This window comes from Neofelis nebulosa, chromosome 1, assembly GCF_028018385.1.
Source record: "Neofelis nebulosa isolate mNeoNeb1 chromosome 1, mNeoNeb1.pri, whole genome shotgun sequence".
Classification (NCBI taxonomy): domain Eukaryota; kingdom Metazoa; phylum Chordata; class Mammalia; order Carnivora; family Felidae; genus Neofelis; species Neofelis nebulosa.
In genome coordinates this window covers 13737087-13759844 of record NC_080782.1, presented here as the reverse complement: position 1 = coordinate 13759844, position 22758 = coordinate 13737087, and the positions used below count along the sequence as shown (strand labels likewise).

Genomic DNA, 22758 nt, shown 5'->3' with positions numbered 1-22758 from the left:
GTTTCCGCATCTGAAAAATGGGAGTAGTAATGCTGCGGAGCTCGTCAGGCTCTGGTGAGTGTTACAGGGGCCCCGTGTGGTGGTCGGCTCCGGAGGTCCTAACAAAGTATCGTTGAGGGGGTGGCTGAAAGGGACACTGATCTTCTCACCGTTCTGGGGGCTGGAGGTCCTAGGGCAAGGTGTTGGCAGGGTTGGCTTCTCCCGAGGGCTCCTTCCTCGGCCTGCAGACAGCTGCCTTCTGTGTCCTCACATGGTCTTTGTCTGTGCACACACATCCGGTGTCTCTTTGAGCATGCAGCTTTCCTCCTGAAAGGGTGCCAGTCCCGTTGGATAGGACCCGCCCTAACAGCTTTGTTTCAGTTTCATCATCTCTTTAGGGGCCCCGCTCCAAGCGCGGTCCCCTTCCGGGGTATTAGGGGTCAAGGCTTCACCGCGGGAATTTTGGAGGCTCCCGTGCGGCCCCGAAGGCTCCACGAAGCCCTTGGCACAGGGCCCCGTGCCCCGTGAAAGGCAGCGGTGGTGACCGGGGTCTACTGCTTCAGCCGTGTCTGGGCCGGGAAGCCCGACAACCGCGCTCTGCTAGCGTTTCTGGCGGGAGTACAAGCGGACGGTTTTCTGCACGTGAAGGAGGCAGCAGGCCTCACATTTAATGATCGCGGCCTCGGCTTTGCTGCTCTGAAGAGCTTGATTCATTTCTAGCTTGGGTTTTGTTCCAGAAGGGTTAAGATTGTCCGGCATCTAAGTCCCAGATCACTTATTCAGCACCAGTACTTTCAAAACGGTCTTGGTTTTTAAAAGTTACGGTTAAGGGGTCCCTGGGTGGCTCGGTCAGTTAAGGGACCCACCCTTGATTTTGGCCCAGGACGTGGTCCCGCGGTTCATGTGATCGAGCTCCACGTCGGGCTCCGTGCTGACAGCACGGAGCCTGCTTGGGATTCTCTCTCTCCCTCTCTCTCTCTGCACCCCCAACTCATGCATGCGTATGCTCTCTCTCTCTCTCTCTAAATAAACATTTTAAAAAGGTATGGTTAAACATGCATGACATACAATTTACTATTTTGACTTTTTTTTTCAACGTTTTTTATTTATTTTGGGGACAGAGAGGGACAGAGCATGAATGGGGGAGGGGCAGAGAGAGAGGGAGACACAGAATCGGAAACAGGCTCCAGGCTCCGAGCCATCAGCCCAGAGCCTGACGCGGGGCTCGAACTCACGGACCGCGAGATCGTGACCTGGCTGAAGTCGGACGCTTAACCGACTGCGCCACCCAGGCGCCCCTATTTTGACTTTTAAAAAAAGTCTTTTTTAAAAAAAATTTTTTTAATGTTTATTTTTGAGAGAGAGACAGAGAGACAGAGCGCAAACAGGGGAGGGGCAGAGAGAGAGGGGCACACAGAATCCGAAGCAGGCTCCAGGCTCTGAGCTGTCAGCACAGAGCCCGACACGGGGCTGGAACCCACAGACTGTGAGATCGTGACCTGAGCCAAAGTTGGAGACTTCACCGACTGAGCCACCCAGGCACCCCCATGTCGACTGTTTTTAAGTGAACAATTCAGTGCTTTAAATGCATTTGCAATGCTGTGTGACCATAACCACTGTCTATCTCTAGGAGCTTCTTACTATCTCAAACAGAAACTCTGCGCCCATTAAACAGTAACTCTCCGTTCCCCTCTCCCCCAGCCCCTCGGCGTCTCTCTAGTTCTTTAACCCTGCTGTTTCCTGATAGACACCCAACCGGAAAGAAGCTGGGAGTGGACAGTCCTCTGTGCCTAGGACAGGGGAGCAGGGATTTGGGTCTCCGGTTTGCCTTTCACTGTGAGTCCTCTTTGAAATGGCTCCCTTGGTCTGTACAGGATGCCAAGGTTTTATCCCAGAGGCGTCTAGGAAACGTGTGCAGAGGGGAACCCCGTCTTTCCCCTTCACGTACCCTCAGGTGGATTCCGGGAAAGCCCAGGACGGGTGGCTTTGGGGAGTTGTGGCCGCCCTCCCCTTCCGGAGTGTGGACCAGCACGGAGCCGCATCCAGACTCTTCTGTCTCTGCCCCAGCGCGCACCCCCCGGCCCCCCGGCGCCCCGTATAACCTGGCGTTCCTCTGTCTCCCCCTCCTGTGTGCTTGCAGACCTACATCGGCTCCATCATTGCCTCGGTGAACCCCTACAAGACCATCGCTGGCCTGTATGAGCGTGCCACCATGGAGTGCTACAGCAAATGCCACCTGGGGGAGCTGCCCCCCCACGTCTTCGCCGTCGCCAACGAGTGCTACCGCTGCCTGTGGAAGCGTCACGACAACCAGTGTGTCCTCATCAGGTAACCCGTCCCCCGTGAGGCCGGCGGAGGGACGGGAAGGGGACCCCCCGGAGAGCTGGTGCCTCTGCCGGCCCCCAGAGCACGAAACCTGCTCAGAACGTTCATGAGAAACAGGTCTACTAGGTGCCCCGGTTTCTCCAGTGGAGTTTTTTTCTCTTTTGAGTGGCTTGATCCCTACGGCCTTCAAAAGACCCAGGCTCGCTTAGAAAAAAAAAAAAGCAAGACGTACCAAAGTTGTTCACTCTGGGCCTCAGAAGAGTTACTCCCTTCTTTTTCTTTCTTTTTTTTTTTTTTTTTTTTTACTACGTGCCTTAATTATTCTTTGGTTTATTCCATTGTGGCATGGTCCTTTTATACATTTAAGAAAATGCGTAATTCTTTTAAATTTAAAAAGTTACAGGTATGCTAGAGTGAGAATGTATATTTGAGCAAGAGATCTTTCTTTGTCTGGTTTGATAAGGTTGCACAGAATTGCCCAAGTTGAAGAACTTTAATGATTTTGCACTGGGTGTTCCTGAAGTGTACCTTTGAATTCGCGACAGAAAAGGCACTTGCCGTGTGTGTGCTGAGGGAATGATGGAAGGACGTGTTTATTTCCCTTTTTCTGGCAACGGAATAGGGTCTGGACGTCTCTGTTTCAGCCAAGTTGTACTCATTTCTTAAACTACCAAAAGGCCCACTGTCACAACCGATCACTAGGAACTGTCTCAAAAAGCAATAGAGTACATTTCCTTAAACGTATTTCTTGGGGTGCCTGGGTGGCTCAGTCGGTTAAGCATCCGACTTCAGCTCAGGTCATGATCTCGCGGTTCGTGAGTTCGAGCCCCGTGTCAGGCTCTGTGCCGACAGCTCGAGCCTGGAGCCTGCTTCGGATTCTGTGTCTCCGTCTCTCTTTCTGCCCCTCCCCTGCGTGTGTGCACACTCGCGCTCTCTCTCTCTCTCTCTCTCTCTCTCTCTCTCTCTCTCAAAAATACACATTAAGACAGGTATTTCTTAATTTTTACTAACTAATTCAGATTGGCCTCCTCACTTAAACTCTAGGGACATCCAATTGGATCTTTCTATTCCTTATAACACCCTGGGACGATATTCGCAGCAGATGTGCTGAGCCTCCCTGCCAGTGAGGTTTCCGTGCAGTTACCGAAGCCTGGATTCTTTCCTGCTTCCAGGCCTGCATTCACGGAGCACGGCCGTCACTGAGAACCTGTGGTGTACCAAAACGGCTGGTGTGAAAGATAGTGGCTTCTGTTTTTGGTGACTTTCTAGTCCCAACTTGTGGCTAAAGAAGTCTATTATTTCAAGCTGGAAGGACAAGGCCGTTTGGATTTGGAGATGTTCAATGAGACCCTCCTTTCCCCCTCCGGATTTCTGATTCCATGGAAGTGAGACCGATGGGGAGCCATATGTTAACTTTAGACTTGCAGCCAGTGGGGCTGGCTAACACCGCAGCCCCGGATTAGACGGAACCCCCTGATCCGGATACAGGGCAGGTCAGCGGTGGCCACGATCACGATCACTGCGGGAAGCCAGTTCGCTGACCAGCCCTCCGCCCTCTCCCCCTGCCCCCCGGCTCACCTGTCGGGGAAGCCGTCCTTGCTCCTGTAGAGAGGAAAGGGGGAGCGTAGGGGCACGGGGAAGGGAACCGGGGGGCCCCCAGCCGAGGACGTTTTGGAGACACAGTGTCCCACGCGGTATGTGTTTGGGGATGAATGTGCTCACGGGGTTTGAAGGCTGGCTGTGAGGTGGACGCCGGGCAGGAACTTTTCAGGCATCAACTCACTGAAACCTTCCGACGGCCCTTTGGTGCGTGTGGCTGTTCTGTGGTATTTGCGGGCGCCACACGCAGAAAACTGCTTGAGGGATTGTATTCTTCTGACCGTTTTCACCCGTTGGCCTTGTGCACGGGTCCTTGCTTTTTGTAACAGGTCAGAATTTATACCACTAGAGCAGCAGAACGTTGCCTTCCTCTTCCTCGTTCGACCTCACTCTCTGCCTCTTGTAGGGGAGGGAAGCATCCGGGCAGATACACTCTCTTGGCTTTATCACTTTTATGGTGCTCACGTCCTGGGCGGTGCAAGTAACTTGGATAGAGGGGCTACCCATTTAGTTAGGGAAGCAAATATGAATCGTTATGACTTGCGGCTAATCGAAATGACGCTATTCAGGGTGCCTGGGTGGCTCAGTCGGTTAAGCGGCCGACTTCGGCTCAGGTCATGATCTCGCGGTCCGTGGGTTCGAGCCCCGCGTCGGGCTCTGTGCTGACAGCTCAGAGCCTGGAGCATGTTTCAGATTCTGTGTCTCCCTCTCTCTGATCCTCCCCTGTTCATGCTCTGTCTCTCCCTGTCTCAAAAATAAATAAAATGTTAACAAAAATTTTTTTAAAAAAAAGAAATGACACTATTCAGTGTATTTTTTTAAAAAGGGAGGGGGGCTTTCAAGGGTCCCATTGCCAGTAAAGGAACTTGCCCTGTGACTTCAAGCACATTGTTTGAAGCCTCTTCCAGATGACTTCAGCAAGGCTCAGAACTTAGAGTTTAAGATCACTATTTCAGCCTGCAGAAAATAATTTAATAAGATGAACAGAAAGAAAGAAAACATCTATTTTAAGAAGATTGAATGGTTTTCCACACTCAGGTACCTAACTATTTGCCACTGATAATGGCCTGTGTTACCCACTTTCATTGGAAAAAAATGAGAGGATCCCTTGTCTGTCGCTTACTTGCTCGACAGAGCAGCTTAGGAAGAAAGTGAAAAATCAAATGAGATCATTGTGCGTGTGTGCCTGTGCGTGTGCGTGTGTGTGTGTGTAATAAAACGGAAAGGGGTTGGCATTTTCACGCCAAAGACTGTGGTATTTAAAATAAGGGGGGAGGTAGAGGGTGAGTGGATCCCGGCTAGAAAGCTCTCATTGTGAAATACTGATGTGAACGGAGTAACTGTATTTATCTAAATTAACTCAGGAAATGGAGTCTTTAAGAATAGAGTTCTCATTAAAGTGTGTCTTGTTTAATCTCTCCAGTTGTTTTTTTTTTTTTTTAATGGGGATTGGGGCTGTGGGAATTTACAGAAAATTGAGTATAAAAATAAAAATTGCAGGTTACTGTAGCCCTGTGTAGATTTCCTCAGGCGTGATCTGCCCCCTGGTGGATACAATGTGTTTTACTACTTTGCAAACCTTTTCTCATGAGATACCTTAAAATCAGAAAGGCCTGTTTGGAATTAGGACTTCAGACATCAATTATTCCCTCATTTCACGAGCCTGGGTCCCTTGGCCAAGGTCCCCATCTCTTTAGTGGCATGCTGAGTCTCTAGGCTTCTAGCCCAAGCCTCTCGTGTTGGTTTTACTTAGAAGGTTGTTACCTCTCCTAAGTTCTTATTTTGCCTTTTTGTGCACATTTAAGCAAATGCTTATGCTGTTATCGTTTTTAAAATATCAATCTGTGTTTGAAACTTGAGACTTTTTCTGTTTTTTTCATCTAGCTGGCAAGATCAGCATTTGATTTTGTTTGATCTGGTACATTCTACATTGACCTCAGTTTCTCACACCTTGATTGGACAGGCAGGGTTTAGTTTATCAGGGCCTATCAGGATACATGACCTTTTCAGGTGTGTCGTGTAAGTCAGGCCTGTGCCTGATTCATCCATGAACCTCACTGTCCGTGTGTCTGGTAAGAGGGCCAGCATTCAACCGGGGTGTCCAGAGTGGCTGGGTTTAGGACCTTTGCTTCCTTTGCATGTTTGGTGTTCCAAAACTGGAGCGATTTCTTTTCCATTCTGGACTGATAATTAAGTGTTCCATCTTTTTCTGTTTCTAGTGATGTACTTAGAAGTGATGGGGTTGGAACAGTGAACAAAACTTGTGTCCTGGATTAGAAGGGCACCAACCTGGGGCGCCTGGGTGGCTCAGTCGGTTAAGTGTCTGACTTCCGCTCAGGTCATGATCTCATGGTCCCTGAGTTCAAGCCCGGCGTCGGGCTCTGTGCTGATGGCTCAGAGCCTGGAGTCAGCTTCGGATTCTGTGTCTCCCTCTCTCTCTTTGGCCCCTTCCCCTGCGCATGCTTGCGCGCACTCTCTCTCTCTCTCTCTCTCTCTTCTCAAAAAATAACATTAAAATATTTTTTTTAAAGGCACCAACCTGAATTAGGCATGAGGCATGCATGCCTCGTGCTCATGTAATATGGCAGGTTGCTGTGCTAGAATTTGGGGATTAAGAAAAAATGAAATAAAATCCAATCGTTGCCTTCAGGAACTTCTCCTCTGATGGGAAGAAACTGATAGAGCTAAGTAGTTTCAATATAAGCTACCAAAAGCTATACTAGAAATGTGTCCATGGTTGCTGAGAGAGGAGGTGGTAGGTCCTCAGGAAGGAACTCAGTCAGTACTTCATGGAGAAAAGGGTGTATGGTTATGAGTCAGAGAACGTGTGGGAATATGGCCGGCATGGAGAGGAAGGGCACAGAAGCCCTTGTAAAAGCATCGATGTTTGGACCAACAAGGGTAGTTAGGAAGTGGAAAGTAGCCCATGAGGCTGTGGGGTTTGCTGAGGGACACGAAGGGCTGGGGTTGGAAAGGCAAGGCAAGGGAATTGAAAGACACGTGTGTGCGTCACCCCCAGACAAGCCCAAGAGGACTTTCCGTGGGGACACTGAGGCTCTGTGCTGTTAAGTGACTTTCCAGAGGCCTCAGCTGTGAGCAGTAGACCCAGGATTGAGCTCCAGTCTCCCGTGTCATTTTAGAACGGACTCCTCCTTGCTGGTGCAGGACACGTGTTCAGGGCTTTGTCCTGCTTGCGGAGACCCGTGCGCTGAATCCCATGTAGGCGGACACTTGCCTGAGTCCTCTGGCAAGCAAGGGAGTGACTGACGTAGATCTCGAGAGCATCGTGTGAATTAAGAATTTGATTCACACAGGACTGAGAATGTTGGTCAGGTGTTCACAAAGTGTTCTACGAGGAGCCAGGAGTATATACTTCAAGTGTCGTGAGTCGGTCTTGTTACAACTACTCGACTCTGCCCTTTGAGGACGAAAACACTCACAGGCTGGTCTGTGTTCCAATAAAACTTTATTTATGAAAACAGGCAGCAGAGCGGATCTGGGGCCATAGTTTGTGGGCACCAGGGCAGGTATCTGGGAGACTAGCCTGTGTGGGTGGGTAAGGGGCCTTGTTCACATCAAGGGGCCCTTTCCTTCATGTGGGTTCAGAATCCCTCCTCTCTGCTTTCTTGCGGGCTTTGCTCTCTGTCTTTGGGCCTCCCTGCCCCCTGATTCTCTGATTTCTCCCTTTCTACTGGATCCTTGGCATTTCTAGTACGTTCCATCCTTTAAAAAAATATATTCACCTTTGGTTCCGTATCGCCCTTAGGCCACACACCTCCCCCACTCCTTCCATGGTGCGCCATCATTGTGGGTCGCTTCCTTGTTCCCTGGGGCTCCCCAGTCATCCTCCACCAGCTCCTCTTCCGTCAACCTTTCCGTCTCCGGGTGTGCAGGACTCCCTGGTCTCAGACCCCTCCACCCTTCCCGCAAGTTTCTCCTCTGAGTTCCAGATGTATGTCCAAGCGCCTCTGAGGTCCCATCACAGAGATGGCTCATGGGCATCTCAGAGCACGTCCTACATTCATCCGAAGCTTCTCCCAGACATGTGTTCCTCCTCTCCTGTTCTCATGCTCAGCAAGTGGACTCCATGCCACCGGGTCACAAGCCTGAGGTCAAGAAGTCCTTCTTGGAACTAGAAGTTCTTCTCCTCCACATGCCCCCTCCCGCCTCCCCATTAAGGTAGAATCGTGCACAGTAAAGCATCCCGATCTCACGGAGACTGCTTCCTGGGTTTTGCCAGCTGTGCAGGCCTGTGTCGCAACACTAGGATCATCCCCCTGGCAAGCTCCCCGGGCTCTCAGGAGTCCTTCCCTGCGTGTCGCTGTCCCTTACCACCCTCCTGACCGGGGCTGTCTGTGTCGTTCTACCCCCACCCCCCACCATCTTTCCTGGTGCCGCTCACTTCTCATCTCCACCGCCCCCTCTCTTAACTCCCCTCTGTCCTAACGTCTGTCTCCCTGCGTCCTCTCCGGCCTCCCTCCATGCATTCACCACACTCCATACTCTGCACAGAGCGATTCTTTAAAACCATGAACTTGGTCATAACCGCCTCCTGCTCAAAAAACTGCCTTGTGACTTTGATTCTGCCTATGAAAACTTCTCAAAGCTTTTAATGTGGCCTGTGAGGTCCCCATATCAGTGATTGGGGTTATTTTTCTTTTCTTTCTTTCTTTTTTATTTATTTTTTTTTGTTTTCATAGTTTTTTGTTTCGCTTTCAGCAGGCTAAGCTCATGTTGGTTCTGGGAGAACACGTGTTCTCTGAAGCCCATGTTTGTGTCAGCAGTCATGTTGCACCGAGGGTTAGAACCGTAATTGCCATGGGCTGATGAGAAAAATGTAGGACTGGATGTGTAAGTGATGTGTTTGCCTTTCGTGGAGGTAGAATAACATCGTAATCTCTGTACGAGTCACTGTTGTACGGCGGCTAGAAGAAAGGAACAAGGTGGAAGAAACGAGGCACCACGCCGCCCGTGGTGGAAGAAAGACACCAGGCTCCGCACCCAGGTAGTGAGACCGTCACACTGCAAAGCAGTGACGCTAACCAGTAGGTTAGAATTAGTCCTGTTCATTTGGATTTTTTTTTTTTTTTTTGGCGTTCTACTTTTGCTTGTATTCTTTTTTTTTTTATTTTTTATTTCTTAAGATGTACATCCAAATTAGTATATAGTGAAGCAATGATTTCAGTAGATTCCTTATGCCCCTTACCCATTTAGTCCATCCCCCCTCCCACCACCCCTCCAGCAACCCTCAGTTCGTTCTCCATGAGTCTCTTCTGTTTTGTCCCCCTCCCTGGTTTTATATTATTTTTGTTTCCCTTCCCTTATGTCCATCTGTTCTGTCTCTTAAAGTCCTCATAGGAGTGAAGTCATATGATTTTTGTCTTTCTCTGACTAATTTCACTTAGCATAATACCCTCCAGTTCCACCCACGTAGTTGCAAATGGCAAGATTTCATTCTTTTTGATTGCTGAGTAATACTCCATTGTATATATATGCCACATCTTCTTTATCCATTCATCCACCGATAGACATTTGGGCCCTTTCCATACTTTGGCTATTCTCAATAGTGCGGCTATAAACATTGGGATGCATATGCCCCTTCAAAACAGCACACCTGCATCCCGTGGATAAATGCCTAGTAGTGCAATTGCTGGGTCGTAGGGTAGTTCTATTTTTAGTTTTTTGAGGACCCTCCATACTGTTTTCCAGAGTGGCTGCACCAGCTTGCATTCCCACCAGCAATGCAAAAGAGATCCTCTCTCTCCACATCCTCGCCAACATCTGTTGTTGCCTGAGCTGTTAATGTGAGCCATTCTGACAGGTGTAAGGTGGTATCTCATTGTGGTTTTGATTTATATTTCCCTGATGATGAGTGATGTGGAGCATTTTTTCATGTGTCGGTTGCCGTCTGGATGTCTTCTTTGGAGAAGTATTACTTTTGCTTGTATTCTTAAGTTTGGCTTTCTAGTTCTGTGATTACGGTTCGCAAGGATGGAAGGGGATACCTAGTTCTGGGTATCACTGTGCTGTAAGACACGTGTTCTGTCGTATTCTCCACATTACCTAGCAGTAACTCAGTTCTGAGACTGTCTACCTGGAGATGATGTCTCATCCCACAGGTTAAGGGCTCGGTCCCCCAAGACTGCCGTCTCCGTGTTCCCCACCCCCCACTTCAGGTACCAGTCACAATTCCGAGTTGTCACCTGTGCTGCTGATTCGCCGGGCTATAGATTGGAGGTTCCAACGGATCCACTCCTTTGTTTGATTAATTTGCTAGAGTGGCTCACAGAACTCAGGAAACCAGTTTCCTTACTGGATTACCGGTTTATTATAAAAGGATATGACTCAGAAAGAGCTGGAAGAGATGGCTAGGATGAGATCTGGGGAAAAGGCCATCGGCTTCCCTCCAAGGGTTCAATCCGGAAGCTTCCAGAACAACATCTCCCACCCCCATTTTCGTGGATTTCTATGCCAGCTTCATCACCTAGGCATGAACGATTAAATCATTGACTATGGGTACTGAATTCAATCTCTTGCCCCTCTCCCCTCCCCGAAGGCCAGTGGTGGGGGGAGGAATTGAAAGTCCCAACCTTCTAGTTCTGTTATTGGCTCCCCTGGCAACCAGCCCCCCCCCCCCCCAGGTCTTTGATTACCTGGGCGCTTTCCAAAAGTCACCTCATTAACATAACAAATGACATCTTTATTGCTGTCATCATTTAGGAAATTCCAAGTGTGTTAGGAGCTCTGTCAGAAAGGAGGATGAGGACCCAGTATATATTATAATAAATAATCACACTATCACACGTATTTAGCATGTATATTATATGCTGCATAGATGTTAATAATGATGGTTAACTTGAAAATGTCTGGATTGGGGGTGATTGGTGATCTTCCTCACCACCCTACTCCCTTATTTAATGTTTGTTTGTTTGTTTGTTTGTTTAGAGAAAGAGTGAATAAGGAGGGGGTGGGGGCGGGGGGGAGAGAATCCCAAGCAGGCTCCCTGCCATCAGCCCAGAGCTTGACACAAGGCTCGAACTCACAAACCTGTGAGATCACGACTGGAGCTGAAATCAAGAGTCAGACACTTACCCAGTGGAGACACCCAGGTGCCCCGCTATTAAAAGAACTACTTGACGGGACAGCAGTGACCTCTCAGTGGGTCCCTACTGTCCTCCCTTCAGTCCCCTGGACTTTGGCCCTGCTGGCTGCTTTTCCTTCCTCCAGGGCACTGAGCAGGGTCCTCCCGTGGGTCTCCCCGCTCTCCCTTCAATTTTCACCCACTTGTCTCCGGTGCATGTTTTCATTTTTCGGTCTCCCTATCAGTGTGCTGCCCGACCCTCCTGCTCCCCCAAAAAAGGTCTTTACTGAGCCCTTACCGTCCACCTAAATCTGAACTTTCCTGTCCTCTGGGACACTTGTGACTCCTTGCTCGGTATCTTTGTGCTGCTAGATCACAGACAGACTGTGCCATTTCGCGCATCCGTGCTTTCTGAGCCCTGAGTGCAGCCTGACACGTAGCAGGTGCACAGATGTTTAAGGAGGGAAGGAATTACCTGCAGAGATGCTCTTCCTCCATTGCTTCAAAGATTACCGTGGTTTGACCCTCAATAAACTTTTCACGTCACAGGCAGGGGCGGGAGGAGGAGGAGGGAGAAGTGGAGGAGGGGGGAGTGTTACTTAAAGGTGTATGACCCGCGGAGAGTCCTGTCACCTTGTGATCAGGTTACCTTTACTCTCTGCCTTGTTCAGGTAACACTTCCGTGTCTCCATATATGGTAGCCCCCACCTGTCCCCTCCTGCTACGGTCCTCTGTGAATTTTGTGAAACTGCTTTCAAGAGTAGCAGTTCCCAAACCTGGCCTCATGGTAGAATCCTCTGGAAATTCTTATTTTTTTTTTAATTTTAATTTTTTTAAACTTTATTTATTTTGAGAGAGACAGAGTACAAGTGGGGGAGGGTGAGGGAGAGAGGGAGACAGAGAATCCCAAGTCGGCTCCACGCTGCCTGCGCAGAGCCCGATGTGGGGCTCAAACCCACGAGACCGGGAGATCATGACCTGAGCTGAAACCAAGAGTCGGACGCGTCACCGACTGAGCCAGCCAGGCGCCCCTGGAAATTTTTTTTAAAAATACCGACAGTTGGGGCGCCTGGGTGGCGCAGTCGGTTAAGCGTCCGACTTCAACCAGGTCACGATCTCGCGGTCCGTGAGTTCGAGCCCCGCGTCAGGCTCTGGGCTGATGGCTCGGAGCCTGGAGCCTGTTTCCGATTCTGTGTCTCCCTCTCTCTCTGCCCCTCCCCCGTTCATGCTCTGTCTCTCTCTGTCCCCAAAATAAATAAAAAACGTTGAAAAAAAAATTAAAAAAAAAAAAATACCGACAGTTGAGTTCTACACCTTACGGTTCAGGTTAGAGGTGTATTAGGTGATTCTGATGTGCAACCAAGTTTGAGAACTGTGGTCACAGAGCACCGTTCAAGTCAGGGTTTTATTTTGTTTCAAGTTTTAATTCTGTGCCAAAAAAGATGTACTTAAAGAAGGTGCTTGAAAAAAGTATGCTAGAGTGAGAAAAAATGTGACTGCAGATTGCTATAGATCGATAGCCATGACTGGTTCATGGCAATGAGAGTCTTGGGTTTTCTTCTCTTTGACCAGGTCTTGCTCTTGAATTTGAACCGTATCTGCTCTGTGATCGAATCTTTAACATGTTATATTTGTCAGGGTAAGCTAATGGCTGTAACAAACAGCGCCCCCCCCCCCCCAAATCTCAGGAACATTACACAGGAATGCTTTACGTCTTGCTCGTTTTGAAGCCCCACAAGGGAAGGTAAGAGACTTGACTTTATTCTGCGTGTCATTTTGTTTAGAGATGTGTCAACCCTGAGGGCACCCAGGTGGTGGGCATGGGAGGCGAAGCCCAGAGGACCATGAAGAAGGGAATTTTTACCCACCAGACAAGGAAATGGCACATGTCCCTCTCGCTCTGCTGTTCAGCTGCCCTTCTGTTCCACTGGCTACATTCAGTGGCCACACATTGCTGTGTTACTCACGCATTGCTGTCCTTACTACCAGGGAGGTTGACACATTGTCTGCTTCCTTGTGCTGGAGGACAAAGAAACGCATTTGGGGAACACGTGACATCATTTCTGTCTCATACGTTTTAATTAGAGAACTTGGTTTTTTAAGTTGTGTGTGTGTGTGTGTGTGTGTGTGTGTGTGTGTGTGATAGAGTCAACAACTAGATAGATGTGTATATATATTTTTTCAAATGCCAAGCATTACTTAAATCTCTTCTTGCAGTTTTTCTCTCTTAGTTTATGTCATTCATTCAGCGCTTGACTGCTGAATGCCCTCTGTGTGCCAGACCCTGGTCTAGACAGGTGCCAGTGACGTGAAGACGTGCGTACTAGCAAGATTCTGCTTGTTGGTAACAGAAAACCCAGCCGAAGTTGTCCCAACTCAGATAACACCGGGCAGGGCAGTTTCGGGTCTGGGGATTCAGCCACGCCTGCCGGGCCTTCTCTGATTTTCTTGGCTTTTGCTTTATTGTCCCAAGATAGGTGTGGATTCCCAGGTACTGTCTGCAGCAGGGGGGAGGTCTCTGCCTGGTGTCTCTTGTGTGTACACAAAGCCCCCCACGAGCCCTTAGCACGCTCGACATGAAGTCTCTCCGGCTGGAGTCCTTGCACCTGCCTGTGATCTACCCTGTCACTTGCAGAGGAAACGGTATTACTGAGAGTTGCCTAGACCAGTGTAGATTCCCCATGGGTCTGTGGGACCCAGCCGGACGTGGCTGTTGTCATCTCTGAGTCACTCCCTTTCCTTTATTACGTGTGGTTAATCATTTCCCATTTCAGCAAAATTCCTCTTGCATAACTTCCCAGATCGTGGCACTCCACGAGGGCAGCTTTTTCAGGACCACGCGGAGCTCATCCGTGTATCTCGCCCACTTAGCAGTTGTGAATGTGCTGCTTTGATATATTGTTGGTGTTGCTCTTCTGTTGCTTAGACCTTTAGTTGACTTTTCTTATAAGTTCCCTGCCTTTGGCTACTTCTGTTCTCCCCAAAGTACCAGACATGGTGCCTTACACAAAATTGAGTTTCTCCTTTTAAATCCCTGATCTCCATGCCTGCTTGTCCATATCCGGCGGGGCTGAGCTTGTCCAGGACGTGACCACCAGCAACAACTGATCTCCCAAGAGCCCTTGCACTCCTTCTGGAGCATTACCTCCAGAGCCGTGTTCCTTCCAGGCCACCTCGATGAGCTTAGTCTTCGCCGTCTGTCTCCTGTCTCCGGCGGTTGGCTCTGAGCCATCAAACTGGATCCTGTGGGCTCTCTCTCTCTCTCTCTCTCTCTGCCGCCTCTGATCTCAGTGCAGCTGAGATCCTGCCCCCCGTGGGTCTTCCCGAGCTCATCTGGCCCTGGTGCCCAACTCTTTCCCTTTCCTCTCCGTGGGACTCATGTTTGCCGGTCTGTTAAGGTGCAACTTGAACCTTGTTTACTTCTCTCACCGGCCTCCCCTCCCCGTGTGCTGCTGCGTTCCCTGGTCCTTAATTGTCACGAAAGCGTGATCTCTGCAGGATGTCGAACCCAGACCTGGCGTTACATCCTGGCTCGGACGCTTAGCCGCTGCCTCCCTCGTAGGACTGTTGCGAAAGCGATGATAAAATGATTCACTGTGGGTCGAGTACCTGTGGGGTACCCTTGTCCCCTTCAATCATATTTATGAATAATTGCATTTTTGTGCATATTTATTTGCCTGCTTTCAGCTCCCCAGAATGACGTTGTTGGTGTGCCTGTTCATGTGATGAGCACTTAATACCAAGTGCCTGTCACCAGCACCAGAGGTGCTGTGGAGATGGCTGGGGACGCCCGAGTGACCAAAGCAGAGATCCTTGCTCATTTCAGGGCCTCTCTGGAAGGATAGGTGCCTTCCAGCCTCTTACCTTAACTTAGTGGGGGTGGTTCCGTTTACCTCCGACGCCACAGAGGCCTTTGCAAGTGCCAGAAACGGTGTGGCCAGAGCTTTCACTGCCCTTCAGCTTGCCTCGTGGGACCGACATTTCGACCTCCATTTTCCCGCCTTCCAACAGGTGTTCCGTGGACAAACTGGAGGGATGTGGGTCAAACTGAGTTTCGTTTCTTTTTTTGGTTGTTTGTTTGTTTCTCCTTGTAATTAGAAGCCCAAGCTTGTGCATTTTGTTTTGCAGCGGCGAAAGTGGGGCAGGGAAAACCGAAAGCACCAAATTGATCCTCAAGTTTTTATCGGTCATCAGTCAACAGTCTTTGGAACTATCTTTAAAAGAGAAGACATCCTGTGTCGAACAAGCTATCCTCGAAAGCAGGTATGTCGTGATCATGTTCCTTCTTTCAGATAAATAGGATTTACTGTCCTCCCTGTTGGCGAATTTAAGGATGAGTTAGAATCAGTGGGTCTGTTTTCTCTTTTTCTTCTCTTTTACAATTCCTCGAGAAGTCCCAGCATGCACATAGCAGTTTCCAATAACCTGACCTGTCTCCACCCCCCCCCCCCCCCCCCCGGCCCCCGGCCCCACCCCTGGGCCAGGTTAGAGGTGGTGACTGAGTGATTCGGAGGAGCGTTCTGTAGCCTCCTCTTACAGTGAGCCCTTGACTCGCTTTTGTGGAGGCCTTGTGACGGGCAGAAATTTCAGCCTCTGGCCACTGTGTAACAGAGGACTTAGCACAGCGATGAGGGAGCCTCTGCTCAACATCCAGCCCTGTGGAGGCACCATGTTGGCAAGATGGCATTTTAAAAAAATTTGTTTAATGTTTATTTATTGTTGAGAGACAGAGCATGATCATGGGAGGGGAAACGAGAGGGAGAGACACAGAATCCGAAGCAGGCTCCAGGCTCCGAGCTGTCAGCACAGGGTCCAACGCGGGGCTTGAACTCACAAACCGCGAGATCGTGACCTGAGCCGAAGTCGGACGCTCAACCGACTGAGCCACCCAGGCGCCCCAAGATGGCATTTTTGTAGCCTCCCACGTGGCAGAAGGTCACTGAGACCTTTGATGGCAGTGAGCCTTTGAAAGAGGGCTGTGTGGGGAGGTATCCTTGGAATTTTTATTTTATTTTTTTATGTTTATTATTGAGAGAGGGAGAGAGAGAAAGAGCGTGAGTGGGGGAGGGACAGAGTGAGAGGGACACACAGAATCCAAAGCAGGCTTCAGGCTCTGAGCTGTGAGCACCGAGCCCCAGGCGGGGCTCAAACCCACAAACTACAAGATCATGACCTGAGCTGAAGCTAGACGCTTAACCTACTGAGCCCCCCAGGCGCCCCTGCATTTTTATTTTAAATGTGCACTTGCCAAACATCTGATTTGTGCCTTATAAGATTTTAGAACCAATAAGGACTTTACAGATTCTATTACTTAGAATTTAGTCCCGGGGTCAGCAAACTACAGCCAGATGCCCATAACCTGTGGCCTGTTTTTGTTTTAGCATTCATACACTTTTTTCCGGTGTCGTAAAATATACATAACGTTTATAACTTTAAACATTTTTTTTCAGCGTGCAGCTTAGTGGTGTTAAGTGCATTCATGTTGTGCAACCATCCCCACCATCCATCTTCAGAACATTTCATCTTCCTGCAGCCTGTTTTGTAAATAAAGTTTTATTGGAACACAGACACGCTCATTTGTTTCTCTATTGCTGATAACTGCTTTCGAGCTGCAGTGGCAGAACTGAGTGCTTGCAACAGAGACCGCAGGCCCCTGAAAGATCTATTACCTGGTTCTTGACAGAAAGTTTTCCACCTCCTGACTGGTCTGACCCCATTTTACAGGAGGAGAAGACACAAAGAAGTTACTGATAAATGAGTTGCTCCAGGACAGACAACAGATGGGTGAAATGCCCAGGACTGGGACTTTTTCAGTTGCCGAAATTTAAGTGGGGGTCTTCTCCTGTGCGATCCCTGGCTTATGTACATAAGCCCAAGTTAATTTGTGCGAGATCGGACCGTAGTGACTCCCTGAGCTCCAGTATCCTGCGCCTGCACGAGCTGTAAGATCTCTCGTTCAAAATGATGAGGATCATAAACCCATTTCAGCAGGGGCTTTGGAAAGCTGGCTCTTCTGTAAATAAACCTAGTCGCTGTTTGTCCCGTTGCTTTCAGATTTGCCTCGCAGTTGAATATTTAGACAGTTGGTGAGGAATGCTCTTGCGGTTTTTAGATCTACCCTAATTAACACTTGCTGCGGTCCTCGCGTCTTCTTCTTAAATTTTTTTTTATGGAGTATAATGACGTATCATGTCCCGTTAGTTGTGTATATCATAGTGATTAGGTTTTCTGCGCGTGATGAGATGATCCCCGCGGTAAGTGTCCTTACCGTCTGTCACCGTGCGCGGGTATGGCGATATTACCGACATAGAGCCGGTGTGCCGAAACTGACATCTCGTGACTTGTTTATTTGCTAACGAAGCTGTCCTCACTTCTATCACAGCCCCATCATGGAAGCTTTCGGCAACGCGAAGACCGTGTACAACAACAACTCCAGTCGCTTTGGGAAGTTTGTTCAGCTGAACATCTGCCAGAAGGGGAATATTCAGGGCGGGAGAATTGTAGATTGTATCCTGTTTCTTGTTTTGAGTATTTGACTCTGTAAAAGGACGAACTGTTCTTGGTTACCACAAGGGCAGTTAAAGAATGTGACACATTCCGGGTTTTGCTCTAATATTACTCTGTTGGACCTATTAATTATTCTGGGAGAACCATCTTTCGGAAACTTCGATACTGTCTGTAATCAGGAAAATTGGAATCCTCATCAAGCGTCAGGTTTTTTTGTTTGGAATGAATTCTGTCAAATAGTGTGGCACCTCCGAGGAGGTCATGTGTCCTGTTTGAATTGGATTTAGGTGAAATAGCCTATGCTTTGTTGGCTTGTCTCTTTGGCACAGAAGTCTCTGTGTCAAAGAGCAGGAATTTGTTTTTATTTTATTTTATTTTTTTAATGTTGTATTTTTGAGAGAGAGGGAGAGGGAGAGACAGAGTGCAAGTGGGGGACAGAGAGAGAGGGAGACCCAGAATCTGAAGCAGGCTCCAGGCTCTGAGCTGTCAGCACAGACAGAGCCCGACGCGGGGCTCAAACTGACAAACCTCGAGACCATGACCTGAGCCGAAGTCGGCCACTTGACCGGCTGAGCCACCTAGGTGCCCAAAGAGCAGGGATTTGTCATTATTTGGGTCACAAAGACTAGAAAATTGAAGGGTAATTGAGCATGTGATCTCCTTGTTTTGTTCCTTGACTTGCCATTGCTTTTCGCATGAAGATTTATTAGAAAAAGTAAGTAAACATTTAATTCACATTTTCTTCTGTAGTAATGATCTTTGGAAATTACGGGTTTGTGCTCACTAAACAGAGGAAACCTCTCTGAGTCGAAATCTGATTTCTCTCCACAGAACCGAGTAGTAAGGCAAAACCCCGGGGAAAGGAATTATCACATATTCTATGCACTGCTGGCAGGGCTAGAACATGAACAGAGAGGTGAGTGGTGGGAGACCGGCGGGGAAACACGGGCTAGCAACTTGTCCTCCCTTGAAAAGCCGTCGGTAAATGCAAAAACTCTCTTTGGGCTTTGTTGGTGTTCCATCGATTGAAACAAAACGTAGGAGAGATGGGCCGAAAGATGCTGAGTCCATTTTAGAGCCAAATAATGTAGGGGGGAAATCATCAAAAGGGAAGTCTTAAACGTCTTGTTTGTTTTTCCGACTTGTACAATATGGTACTTGAGACTTTTCCGACTTGTACAATATTGATGAGAAACTATATAACGCCTCGTAACGGGTTTACTCTTAAACCACACCCAAAGAAAGCTAATTTCTAAACATTTGGTTTTTAAGAGAGAACAGCCAAGACAGGGTCCTCATCAGTTATTTTTTAAATAACATTTTCTATCACGCCATCTAATTTAATGAAATTATTTTTGCTTCCTCTAGGTGATGATTCAGAACTCTGTATTTTAATAGGGGGCTGTTAGCAAAGAATTATTTATGTATTTTATCTTTTGAAGTTACAAAGTGAAAACTCTTTTGGACTCTGTCTTATCCTGGCCAGTCAAGTACTGATATTCCATTTTTCGTTGTCTTTTTGCAGAAGAATTTTATTTATCTGTGCCAGAAAACTACCACTACTTGAGTCAGTCTGGATGTGTAGAAGACAAGACAATCAGTGACCAGGAATCCTTTAGGGAAGTGATTGTAAGTTACGTTGTCCTTTTGCCTTCTTAAGAGCGACAGCCCCCTAGAAAAATAAGTGACACGTTTCATTTTCTGTTTCAAACAATATTTTGTTAATGAAGTAACTACATTTGCACTGCTGTGCGAGAACAGGTGCTTGCTTCTTGTTCCCACTCATGAGAAAGACTGTTCCAGACTGGAAGAGAATCCTCTTTCTTTAGAAGTTGGATGAATGTCTGTGACATTCAGGACAGATGGGAGGTTGACTTGGAACAGTCTACTAAAAATAAAAAAATCATAGGCTTGACATTGGATCATGCCAAGCTTTCTTTTTTGAGCTTACAAATACATATATAATATATCATATTAAATATGTATATATTATATGTGTGTGTGTATTTTTGTAATAACCATTTCCATGGCTAAAACCAAATCTGTCAACCATTAGACCAAGTAACTGTTAGGATCTTGTTTGTTTCTCTGCAAGAATAGTCACCTTACAACTCTGAGGTGTGGATAAGTGAGCGTCTTGTAGTTTTCCGATATCACAAGGACTTGTTAAACGGTGACAACATTCAGGAAGCCTGGTTGTGGAGCTTTGTTAACAGCCCCACCTGACTGAGAGTGGCCGGTCGATTTTGCTAATGTGGTTCTTCCAGCAATGCCAGAGTCACTGCCGTAGTAGCTGGAGACAGTGGACCGAAGGTGGATTCACCATTGTCAGTGCAGGTGACATCGAGCACTTACTGTACGGACTTCCCCAGGCCATCTCTCTCATTGCCCTGAACCCTGAGGGTAGGAATCCCGGCTGTCTGCACTCTGCGACCCGGGGAGGTTGGTGACCAGCCTGACCACACACGGTACCTAATAGAGCTGGTGGGGAAAGTTTAACTCCAAAGACTCCAAACCACAAGGCAGGTCAGTGGTACCTGCTTTTGCCTGTCAGGTTCTTATCTTTACAGCTGTCAACGCTTCTCTCTTCACTGTCCCCATTTACTCTTCTAGATTGGTCATAAAAATACCTTGTGGAATGAAATCAGGGTATTTTTTTTAAGTGAATGTATATCATAACATCATTTTTTCACGTCTTAAGTTGAAAATGAAATTAAAAACAGGATTGGCTCTAATATCAGGATCATCTTCCCTCTGTGGGTCTTTTATCTGCCATTTATAATGCGGGGGGGGCGGGGGGGCTTGGACTTCTTTTGCCCAGTCTCCTCTCTTGAACCTGTTAACAAAAAAAGCCCCCTGCTGAGGATGCCTTTTTGCTGCGTAGGCTGGACAGCAGGGGATTTGGCTCTGTGAACTGGATTTTCCAAAATGTGTTTTAAGTATTTTAAATTTTCTTTCCTAGTTTCATTTGGCCCCTGGATTTGTCACTACTCAGACTTCATCCCGTTTCAGTTTATTATTGTCTTTACTGTGTGTTCAAATAAATATAAAAACTCATTCTTATTTTTGGTGAAGAAAGACTTCTCCTGGGATTTTTTTTCCTGTTTTCTTCTTCTTTCTTGAAGCTGGAGAACCATGCTTTGTGATAGAAGGACGTTGTGGCAGAAGACAGATAATTATCCAAGAATGGCAGGTCTTGTACTGATTAGCTCGCTGGCCACTAGGGTGCACTGGGCATCAGTCCTCCCCTTGTTCTGGAAGTGCCCCTGAGAAGTTACTCCCATGGCTTTCCTCTGCTTTCCTCTGGGGGCTTCATTTTCTGATTGAGAATCGTTTGTTCTTTTTGTTAACTACTGGTAAACTTCTGAGGCTTGCCCTGCCTTCGGTGATTGCTGGCTCCTACTCTTTATTTGAAAGAGTAGGTTTTGGCCTTTGAAATCTGATCTTACGATGGAAAGATCATCTAGAAAGGAAGAAAAATTTGTACGTGAAATTGACAGAGAGGTACGCAACAAGCTTACAAGTATTCCATTTATGTATTTACAAGTATTCAATTTTATGTATTTACGTTGTGATTACTTTTTAGTGTCAACGTACCAGAAATGTAAATGAAAACTTAGCTGCTAGTAAGTAAAATCAGGAACATGTAATTTTTACTATTATTTAACCTTCTGGAAGTTCTAAGCAATGCAGTCAGAAAAGAAAAACGATGTGCACCTTTTCAGAAAGGAGGAAAAATTCTGTTTTCTATAGCTAAACCTGCAAGAATCGCAAATTGGGGAATGGCTTAAATAATTTGTTATGTTGGTAAAATAAGATCCATTACAGCAAGCAAAACATGTTCAAGTATATTCAATTACATGGAAAATTTATTTTAAACCTGAGAAAGATAAGCTGCAACACTAGATAATCCTTTTGTTTAAAAAACATTTTATGTATAATTTGATATATGATAATTTATATAGTAATTACGTGTGCAGAAAGAAGGCTGAGACAAAAATGGACACAAAATGTTCTCTCGTGAGGCAGAATTCTACAATCTTATCATTCTGTGTTATATTTTTACAGTAAATAGGCTGCCTTTTATGATTACCTAGTTATGATTACATTCCTAGAATCGTCATTTCTGTAATATGGGAATATAATCGGAAGTATCCTAACAATACCAGCCCACTATTCTGCCTTAGGCAGCACTCTGTAACCAGGAGTGACACAGGAATGGTTAAAAACTCCCGCAGGCATGCATGCGCGCTCTCTCTCTCTCTCTCAAAAGTTTTTTTTTAAATAAAAAAATAAATTGGTATCTTCACATTTCAATTTCATGAAGCTTTTTTCCCAGAGGTTTTTGGACCAAAGGAAAGGAACCACATTCCATTAAGCCTGAAGGACATTTGTTTGCATAATATGTTGAAATGTTCATGGAGAGAAATTGTTTCTGTGAATTCTGTATGAAAATGTCATTTCTGGTGTTCGTTCTTAGCTACTAAAAAAAATGATCCATCAACTTTAATGTCCATATACTCTGGCAATAGGACCTTTTAAGAATTTTCTTTATTTTACTGAGAATTTGCTTTATGTATTTTTAGAGTTTATCATTGCCACCACTTGGCATGAATATAAAAGAGTGCCTGTAAAGTATCATGGGAGCTATAGGGGACCTGTTTGGTTTTTTTCCCCCCTGGGGCAGACTCTGTGTTTCATAACCATTTGTTTATGCAGCCTTTCAAGTTGCCCTAGAAATTGCTTAGATGCAAGCTATTTCAAGTCAATGAGAGCAACTAATTTACTGTATTGCCTGCATTTGACCCACCAGAATGGGGGCGGATGAAATGTGTGAGAAATAACAGGATTCTTTGGGTGATAATCTTTTCAGATTCTCTTATTCCACAAATGTTGAATATTTTTAGAGTGCTTGGCTGCAGACCAGGACTGGACCCAGCCTTACTGGATATATCCATGGGTTTTTAGTTGTTTTGAGCCCACGTATATGTATACATAAATTCATTCCACATGAGTCCAATTTTATTAAGGCGGACTTTATACCTCAATTTTGCTGAACATGAAAACTTCAGTCTCTTTCAGTGGTAGAGAACTTGGGAGCATAAGCAAATTTATATTATAACATAGCATAATATTGCCTCATAGAGCGTTACATGATAAATTATGATTTTTTTAAGATTTCATTTTTAAGTAATCTCTGCATCCAACGTGGGGCTTGGACTTACAACCCCAAGATCAAGAGTCACGTGCTCTACTGACTGAGCCAG

The 22758-nt window shown here is 46.9% G+C and overlaps 1 protein-coding gene across 4 annotated transcripts in view; it reads left to right on the top strand.

Annotated features, from left to right (window-relative positions):
• The window catches only part of MYO10 (myosin X), a 229694-nt gene that overhangs the window by 113867 nt on the left and 93069 nt on the right, over positions 1-22758 (top strand). For all 4 annotated transcript variants that reach the window (XM_058716041.1, XM_058716048.1, XM_058716035.1 and 1 more), the window contains 5 exons: positions 2120-2307; positions 15113-15247; positions 17367-17505; positions 18323-18407; positions 19017-19120. In XM_058716041.1, coding sequence (XP_058572024.1) covers positions 2120-2307; positions 15113-15247; positions 17367-17505; positions 18323-18407; positions 19017-19120 — 651 coding nt within the window. The remainder of the gene's footprint in view (positions 1-2119; positions 2308-15112; positions 15248-17366; positions 17506-18322; positions 18408-19016; positions 19121-22758) is intronic.